The 10,492-nt window shown below is 28.5% G+C and overlaps 1 protein-coding gene across 1 annotated transcript; it reads right to left on the bottom strand.

The window, feature by feature from the left end:
• Window positions 1–6,789: 6,789 nt before the first annotated feature.
• Window positions 6,790–9,179, bottom strand: LOC100160189 (putative nuclease HARBI1). Its single transcript, XM_001951448.5, has 2 exons — window positions 8,812–9,179; window positions 6,790–7,315 (listed from the first exon to the last, which is right to left on the bottom strand). The coding sequence occupies exons 1-2, from the start codon at window positions 9,108–9,110 to the stop codon at window positions 6,805–6,807; spliced, it is 810 nt and encodes a 269-aa protein (XP_001951483.2). The 5' UTR covers window positions 9,111–9,179; the 3' UTR covers window positions 6,790–6,804.
• Window positions 9,180–10,492: the final 1,313 nt, after the last annotated feature.

Genomic DNA, 10,492 nt, shown 5'->3' with positions numbered 1-10,492 from the left:
TAAAAAAATATTAAAACTGCAGTTTTTTTATGGTTAAATTATGCAGTTATGCAATTTACTGTAATTTGGTAGTCACTCTGATTGGGCATAATCCATAGATTTTTACATATTTTTTAGAAAATTTGATTTTTTTTTGCCAAAATTGTTAGTAAGTCACAATAGGACACTAGATAATTTCCAAAGCCACAAGAAACGTAACTGCTCTAGCAGTCATGCCATTTTACGACTTTTAATATAACTGCTCTACCAGCCATGGTCATATTACGACTTGAATCAGTGTGATTGCTATAACAGTTACTGTCCGTCAACGCGTTTAACGAAGAAGAACGATTTTAGTCTTGTGTTATATTTTTAAAATATTATTCGTGGGTACTTGAAACTTCTTAAGCATATTATTATGTACAAATAAGTTAATAAACAAAAAACAATAATTTAACTTAATCGTTTACCGTATTAATAATAACAATCTAAATATAATATAAAATCTCATTGGCTGACAAACCGTCTCCGCTCAGAATCGTTTTTCGTATACAACGATAATATTACTAAATCATTGAATTCAAATTTAACACCATCTTTAACAGTCACCCACTTGTAACCTACTGTACAGCAGAGTGACACCCACTTACCCGCTTTTTTTTTATTTTTTAATACTGAAAATGAAAAATGGCCTGCTGTTTGTAAATCTGGTTATTATAAAAACGTTGTTTGTTTATTTTTATAATTTTTTGTAATCTCCTTATTTTTGTGAAGTAATATTGGTCCAGTTGTAAAAAACATTTCAAATTCCAAAAATATAAACTTTTAAATATTTTAAGAGAATTTTTAAACGAGTAATTTAATGTTAAAATCCAAATATTTTTTTCAAAATGATTATTTTTCAAATTAATGAATTATTTCAAAAAATGTGTAAATTTAAAAACATCATAAAAATAAACTAGGTACCTAAATTACTGAATTAAATATTTTTATTTCCTATAGTAATATTTTTATTATAAAAAATATAAATAACAAAATAATTATTTTTAATGCATTTTCTTTTTATTTAATTATTACTTAAGAAATTGTTCAGGACTTGATTCAAGTTTTACTTAAGAGGACGTTACAACCGACGTTTGTTGTCTTCGTCTTACAAGTGCGTAACATAACAAATTTTGCGTTCAGCAAATCACGTTTAACTCTGTTAGTTTAAAAATTAAAGTGAATTTACCTCTTATAAAATTTAAAGGTAAGATTGTTATCTAGGGCAACTTTAAGCTTTTTGTTATATTTTAATTTTAAAGTGATATGTGAGTATTTTAGAATTGTAAATAGTTTTTATATATCAATACTCGCTTTAAAATTGAAATATAACAAAAAGCCTATGAGATGCCCCCTAGATAATCATGTTTACATTTAATTAGAGGTAAATTCACTATAATTTTTAAACTAACATTGTGAGTGCGATAAATTTTAAATTGGTCGTTAATAATTTTATTATTTTTGGTTATTACTTATTTAATCGTTGAAATTAGTTTATAACATTTACTGCTTTGTATACATATTATACATTCATACATTGATACATTTTTGAAAAAAAGTTATCCTATTGACAACCCTGCGTGTTCACTATTCACAATTAATAGTTATTAGTATTATTAGGCATTAGCCATTTATTTAATTTCACGACCCTAGATGATATTGTATACTAATTAAGAATACAATTTTGCCACCATTGTTGTTAAATAATATGTTAATTGAATATTTGAATGCACTAGCCACTAATCATGAATTAAGTAGACGGTACATTTGTCATTTACACTATTGTAGATCTAATAATAGGTACCTATTTATGTTTTAAGTTTTTGTTGATTTAGTAGGTACACTCGTGTTTTGTACTCTGATAAATAGCCGTATATGACAATCACTTTTCTGACAAGGTGGGAAATTGCCAATTTGTCTGTCAACAACCACTGGATAGAACTCGGATTGGACGATTATTGCATTCAGACAGAGCTGAAAAAAATCAACAATGATTTTGAAAGCGTTTTCTCGTGGGACATCCTTAGATATCAGAATTCAATCAGAATATTATGTTTAACATACCTAATTAATAATGTACAAGAAAACCTAGAAAAGATCAACATAGATGGCAAGGACAATGAATTCAATTTTTCTGGGTAACTGACAAGTGTAAATTGTGATTTTTTCTGTGCCCATGTAGGTACTGTAATACATTTTTTTGGTACTTATTGATAATGTTAACGTATCTAATTGACAGTTGTGCTGTGCGCAAGCACATTGAGTGATGTACAATGTACATACTAGATATTTGGCAAAATTCAGTTACGGTTCGTAAATACACGGCCCGGCTCAAGTAAAAATAGTGCACTGGGAAAAATCAAATTTTTCCTCCTAAAATAATAATAATAATTATATCACAATACCATCACAAAACATTTGAAAATGCTGCCTCCTTACTAAAGTGCCACTCTAGGCCGGTGCCTAGCTGTCCTATACCTTAAGCTGGCCCTGATGAGACCTGATAATATAAATTAAAAATGTTTTTTTTTTTTAATTACTGAATGATGTGAAACCAGCTAAAAATTTTAATGATACTAAGAAAACTGCTATTTGTGCGGTAAAAGCCAGAATTTTCATGAAATATCCTCTTAAAGGAAATGATATTGCTTTAGAATTGGCTAATCGAGCCTGTACCCTTCATTCTACTCATATGGTCAAAAGCCAAAAAGCTAGTAAGACATCTTAATGCACCACACTCACCCGCGGATGATGAAATTGATGCTGCTTTCTATTTTTACAACATACAAACAAAGCCTAAACTTTTAATTTATTCACGCCCATCAACTTTTTAAGGAAGCAGGTTTTTGAAAATACTGTTTCACCTAGTCAAAATTCGGACAGGAAACAAAAACGATTTTAAACATATTATTTAATATCGAAAAATTTAAAATATGTGCAAGATAACTGCATTTCAAATCTGCGTACAATATTATACCATATACACCGTAATTCACCAATTATGCTAAGCCCGTTTTTTCTTTGATGAAGGAGTTAATCAAAATAGCATTTTTAGAATCATTAAATATATTAATATATTATAGACATAAATGTTATTAGAATAATCTCGTCATTAACAAAAGAATGATATAAATATTTACTTTACACCTTTGTATACTCATTAGTCGTTATCTAATGTATAATAATATTATTAAATATTACTTTTTATTATATTTTTATTCACTCGTGGAATACACCGATAGTAATAAAAGTAATAATATTAATGGTCCTTCTAGTCCAACAGAATACATTTGTATATTATAGGCAGCTATTTGAGCTGCACGCCTTTACCTAAATCGTATAAGTATAAATATATAAGTATTATAATATAATATGACAGTAAAGATCACAATTTCGTGGAGCGCAGTCTGGTCCTATACCTATGTTATAATAATAATAATGATAATGATTAGAGCTCGGATGTTTATAACTTGGTATATTTTTTCGCAATTTTTCGACCTTTTTGACCGTATAAATGTATTATTTATCTATTGATCATTTCTAGATTTAGTAGCACATATATAATATTTCAAATAAAATATAAAACTTTCTCCATATAATATATTATATTCGGTAATCGTCGTACGGTAACCAAACACTTGACCAAACCTTTAACCTTTACCAAGCACAGTGTTCGGAACGTTCACTAAAAAAATGAACTCGTTCACGATCACGTTCTTTCAAAAAATGAACGCGTTCATTGGGTCGTTCATTTATTTTTTATACATTTTTTTTATGAATCATTTACCTGCTGTAAATAGGCTCAGTCAAACAGAGGGTGACTTTTTGTCCGGCAATCAAAAAATGAATCCGGAATTTTTGTAACTTTTTTCATTCCGGACTTTTTGTACCCGGACTTTTCGTCCGCGATGTGTTATGGGTACCGGACCGCGGCGGGCAAGCGGTCTTTGTATTATTTTACGCGGGCAGCCCGCTTTCTGTTTGACCGAGCCTATAATATTATAAAAACCTATAAACATATAAAACTCAAACCAAAAATAAAAATACTATTTAGACTGCTTATATATAATATAATTAATTAATATATTTTATAAATATATTTATTAAAGGGTAAATAAATTGAACGTCTTAAAAATCGATCAAGTTCGTTAAAAATATAAACGTCGTTCACGTTCACGTTCTATTTTAATAAAACGAGTGGCGTTCACGTATCGTTCACTAAAAATGAACGTAAACGCGTGAACGTGCGCGTTCATGAACGACGTTCTTTCCAAACACTGACCAAGCACTTATACAGACGGCTATAATAATAGTATCAGAATATTTATCATTAACTATCGGTTGAGTATAAAAAAATGAATAATAATTGAATAATAAACTATATAAAACAAGATAAAAGTAAATAAAATATGTTATTTTATCATTATAAAAGCGAATATATTGAACAATAAAATTACTTGAGCAATTACCTACTTTAAGTTTTAGAATGAATTTATACAAACTATAATTAAGTAGTATAAAATCTGTAACCGATAATATTATATTAAAATATTATGATAAAATAATATTCTATTTTTATGAGCCAAAACTAAATTTAAGGGCGAATAAGTAATACAAGTAAATAAACTTATTTATGTTTAGAGATAATGGGCGAGCAGTAAATAGGTCATATTTGATGGAGTTTGGTATAGATATTCTCTCCAATAATTTTTTACAATGTTTTGAATTTTTTGGTCAAAAGCATCTACCATTTATGTACCAACATGATGGAACTACCTCAACAAAATTGTTTTTTTCAAATACCACCACTGACCACATTATTGCAATAGAACTATATTTAAAAAGTTAACTTAACATAACTAAAACATTAAAACAGAAATTATTATATATTATACATTATATACTAAACATTATTTACAGTATCATGATTATCACAATTTTAGTTGTAAAATAAAATTTAAATACAACTTGAATGGGATATTGGCATAGATATTTGTTTATTTTCAAATGAAAATACTATCATTTTTTTTATGTATATCTGTCACATCCCAACATTTTAATGATAACAGATTACCAACTGAATAGATGTCCAAGATTGACGATTTCAACGGTTTCAAGTATAATGGTTGCTTATCATTAAATCTATTCCCAAGTATTTGAGTTTTATTTGTGGACGATGAATGGATAATATTGACAACTTTAATGATTTCAAAATATTTTGTCATGACAAAGCAGTCGGCTTTATTTGAAATATTTATAACAGCAGAACTTCCGATTTGCAAGTTTTTATATTGATGTTGATTGTTTATACTATTTAAAATAGGACCATTATTATGTAATACTTTCAACTTATTTTGATCACTTTTACTAGGGTTTATTTCTTCGACTTTTTTATTTTCAAGCTTTTCTTCATATCTATTGACAATTTGCTGAAGTGGTTTCTCATTTTTTTCAAACATTTTTTTTAAGTTGACTCGTAAAATTCTCAAAGGAAAATGTACTGCAGTTATCCAAAGGGCCGTATCTATCATAATCATCACACACGTGAAGTAATCCATGAACGTTATGTGTTAATAAGTGGATACCATAATATATTTTACTGTAACTTTGTACAAAATATATTAATAGATGACGTGTGAAATCAATATATTTTCCAAGATTAGGGCTTAGTAGTATTATGAATGCTATATTTAGTGACATAAAATTTTTGAAACAATTATCATTAAAAACATTTTTAAGTACTATAGGTCCAACATAGAGTACAAAAATCTAAATCCTGTTCCCATCCGACGAGGAACTTCAGGAAGCGTTCTAAGTTTTCTCAGAAAATCACAGGGTACAATTTTTTTTTTAAATCTAGCAAATAAAATGAAATTTCATTAACTTTTTTACTTGGGAGACTTACACTTAATAGACCATTTGAAATCCACATATTTATTAATTTCTTCATAATACGTAAGCATGTAAAATGTAGATAATCCAATGAAAAAGAATAAAATGTCGACGACGACATCAGACGTACAATAAACTGTGTAATATTATGCGGGTTAGGTTAGGCCAACTGGTACATTTTTTGTGAAATATGAATTATTTTTATAACTATTGAAAACAAATAATTACAGTAGGCAAGCACGGAGTGGTGGTGACGACCCTGCCAGTTTTCGGAATACCCTAGTCTATAAAGACAGACGACGGTACGGTTCGCATAATCACATCTATTATTGGATATTGACATATTATTATTGTTGACTGTTGTATTATTTTTCATCAACTCCAGATTTATATAGGCGTCCCATAACACACATACATCAAAGAACGAGTCTTCTTTTTGTAGGAACATTTTTGTACATTCCATGTTTGTACATTCCAAGGATTTAAATTCCAGATTTATATAAGCGTCCAAGGACAAATCAATGATATACGTACTGTTTTATTATATATTACTATTTGTAGAATTTTGTTATTCTTTACAGTATAATATGCTTACACATCATATATTATGTTGTTTATTATCTAATTTTATCATAATATGGACATACGGTGTAATCTAGGCTTGTTTATTGATGAATAATATAGTAATATTTTGGAGTTAAATTTAAAGGTAGGTACTGAAAATACAGAATACTGTATATTATTATTTTTAAATCGATTTTAATCTATAAATAGATAAATTGAATATATTGAATATATAGACTTTTTTAAACTTTATAAATGTTAAATTGTTGGGACTACCCATCCCTAAATATTAGGGGGCAGGGGGTAATGTGGCACTTTTCGGTTAGGTTAGGTGGTGCCGGTCATTACTTCGTCGGCTAAAATTACGTAAGGTAAAGGACCATTCTCGTTATCTCCTGGTAGAGGTTTAGGTTGAGGAATAGATAATGTTTCATTTTCAAGTTTTTCAAAGAATTTTCCATTTTTGAAGACAGACGAATCACTAAATTTTCCATATGCTCCAACATCAACAAATGTAAAACAATAATTTGCATCACAAATTGCCATCAACACTATAGAATAATAATGTTTGTAGTTATAAAAAAGTGAACCGCTTTTGATAGGCTTAATAACGCGAATATGTTTCCCGTCTAATGCACCGATGCAGTTAGGAAAATTAGTATTTTTTTCAAAATCCAAAGAAATTTCTCTCCATTTTTCTTCTGTAGGTAGAGGTATACATTCAGATTTCATTTTCCAAATTTGTTCACATACATCCTCAACGATACCACTAATTGTAGATATTCCCATTCTATATGAATACTGTAGATCAGTAAATGTATTACCTGATGCCAAGTACCTTAAATAAAAAAAACAAAAGTGTTTCAATTACCTATAAATTCAATATAATATTTTGAAACGTCTATAAAAAATAATTTGACTGGCCAAAAAGTTTTGAAAATTTGTGCATATATTGCCATTAAAAAAAAAAATCAAAAATCGTAGATCACAATTTTTTTTATAAGCATAGAAAAAAACTATAGAACTAAAACATAACATTTTTTTTTTTAATTTTCCAGCTATTTATAAGTATTTGAAATATTCGAATTTTTTGTGTTTTTTTTTTTTTATAAATGTCGATAATATAAATTGAAAGTTAATATTAAAAATTTAATTTAAGGTTGTCCACAAGTTTTTCTTACAATAATTTTAAAAAAAAAAACGAGCGAAAGTCAATTAAAACATTTGTACGATAGTAAACATTTTTATTAATGCATTTTTAAATTCATGCATAAAATTACGGTTTAATATTAAACGGTTTTAGATATAAAATAAATAAACTCCGCCTCTACTATACAGCAGAGCGAGTTCTCGATTGTTTTGTGTATTAATATAAATAGGTACCTACAGAAATGTATTTAATAAAATAAAATTACAATTACAACAGTTGTTATTTTGTTTATTTTATTTATTTAGTACCTATATTATTACATTTTTTGCCTACATATTATAGTTGACAAAGTCCAACAAAGGTGGAAAAGTGTAAGTTATATTGTTTTAATTTAAACTATTCTTAAATACTTGTGTACATTAAAAGCATTTGTATATGATTTTTATTTACACATTTATTTGTTGTATTCTATTATTACTTATTAGGTATTTTTTTTACCATTTTTCATTAAAAACATTTTAAAAATTACAAAGAAGTAAAAGTTGTATTTATATTTATATAATATATATATTTAAAAAAGTTATGGTTTTTTTTAATAAAATTTATTGGCAAAATTATAAAATATAGTATTTACAATTGTATAATTACATCAAATTATTATACTTAGGAAATCAATTAAATTACCTAATTTGTAACATTTCCTTAGGCATTTACTGACTTACTGTCCATGGGAAAAAAATACTGAAATTTTGCAATTAAATAAAATAAATTACTATGGTTAATATTGTCCAAATAACTAAATTAAAAAGTACAGAGTATACTATCTAATTATGTTCAAAAGACTATAAACATTGTACAAATAACTAAATTATAATAAAAAGAGTACCAAAGTGTATATAGTACATAACACTATATATTTAGTCTGGTTAATTATAAAATCACAATTTTAATAAAGTTGACTAACATTGTATTTAGCTAGTATCCCTATAGCAATTGAAAATAGACACTTTGGGTTAAAGGTTGCAATTTGATAGCATTTGTTACATAAGTATTTAGTAGGTATATTATTTACTATCGTAATTATTGAATTGAATTTAATTTCAGTACAAAACTATTGCAGAATTTTAATTATTTATTTAGACAATAGACATATAGCTAAATTGTTAACAATATAATATACGTACCTTAATGTCACACATAATCGTTCTGTAGGTGAAATTGATGGACGACCACTATTTGAAACTTTAATTCCACTTTCTAATTTTGAGAGAAGTTCGTCGAATGACTTGATGGACATCCGAAAATAATTAAAAAATTTATTTTCATTGTCTCTTAAATCCCCGTACATGGTTGAAAAACTTCCTTTTAAAATTCTTTGCGCAAGTAAAGGATGAACCCACATTCTCCGCTTTTTTAATTTACGGTTTTTTCTTTTCTTTATAATATAATAAGCTCCATAGAGTAATAACACACGTGTATTCATTTTTGGAAGACTACTGACGTCTGACGCACAAGTACACAACTGACTATTATATTTCTATTTCGTCGATAACTAAACTCTTCAAAAATACGCGTCGATGTGAAAACAAAATACGACGCGCAAAAAAAACGCCACGTATCGGCGTTTTTGTACGCCGCGTACGAACGCGTCGCTGTGAAACGGGCCTTAGGTGCCTCCCGAGTTTCTATCCCCGTAAGGGGTGTCGGAAGTAGCTCTCCGTATATGATAGTGACTGTTCCTATCGGTATTTCATTTGCTACAGGTGGGCTATTGACACAAACAACTTCCAAATTATTACTTATTTTATATATAACTTATTGAATGACATTTTAGTGTCCAGCAGTCTTAAATTAGGATATAAATAGTTGAACATCCATTTAGCAAATAACAAACCTTTTTGTTTATCGTGAATTTTGTGCGTTCTATGTAGACTTTCGGTTCCTCATAATACCGCCGCCCGTGCAACATTTTTGTAATGGTTTGCTTTCTGTAATCGGCGAACTGCCACAAATATCAACAATGTTGATCAGTAGTCTTGCATTAAATTGTCACGCTTTTGTAACCAACAAATAAAATGTTATTGATTTTTATAAAAAAAAAACTAAACAAGATACTGTTGAAGAAAATCGAAGCAGTTTTACTGCCCCAAACCGTGATGACAGACATGTGTGTGTGTGGGTGGGTGTGTGTGTGTGTGTGTGTAGGCGCGCACGCGCGTGTAGCTATGTGTGTTTATTAGTATCTACGTATATTAGTATTTAACGGAACTATTTAATAAAACTAATACTACGAGGTTAATAATAATCCTACAATTTTTTTTTATAATCACTAGGACTAGGTGTAGGTATAAATTACAAAAACATAATTTGACAAATATAACCTATAAAGTAATGAAAAACTATTAAAATTTAAATTACCGAAAACATTATATAAAAATATTATATAATACATAAATATGTTCAGTATTATACTGCTACTAGAACACTATCGTCTATCATACAAATACTGTTTGGCGTTTATGAACTTTTTGTCACGCCTGCACCGAAAGTTTGGTTATCGATAGCGGTTGAAGCGTTGGAAAGCGTCCTAATCCCTAATAATAGTGCCGGGCGGTAAAGCGGAAACCCTAAAAAGTGCCGGGTGGTAAAGTGGAAATCCCCAAAAGAACTGGGCCCACTGCATATCACGCGCGTATCACCTACACAACCAGAATGAAATTTATGCCATGGTCCTTACAAAACATACCCTTTTGCTTAAATCTCATATTGTTCATATTATAACCACCAAGGCTCCATGCATGGCGCTTAAAATAAATAAAACCAAATCGTTTCTTTTTTGAAATATGAAATCAGAATAATAGTTTG

Source organism: Acyrthosiphon pisum, unplaced genomic scaffold, assembly GCF_005508785.2.
Source record: "Acyrthosiphon pisum isolate AL4f unplaced genomic scaffold, pea_aphid_22Mar2018_4r6ur Scaffold_21582;HRSCAF=24315, whole genome shotgun sequence".
NCBI classification, from domain to species: Eukaryota; Metazoa; Arthropoda; class Insecta; order Hemiptera; family Aphididae; genus Acyrthosiphon; species Acyrthosiphon pisum.
Note: the sequence above shows the minus strand (reverse complement) of the source record. Positions and strands in the feature narration are given on the sequence as shown.

What these genes read in the sequence shown, in the direction of transcription:
- LOC100160189 (XM_001951448.5), bottom strand. Translation starts at nt 9,110, where the DNA reads ATGAATACACGTGTGTTATTACTCTATGGAGCTTATTATATTATAAAG. An exon ending in CGATTATGTGTGACATTAAG is followed by an intron (nt 7,316 to 8,811) that starts GTACGTATATTA and finishes TTTTTATTTAAG; the next exon opens with GTACTTGGCATCAGGTAATA.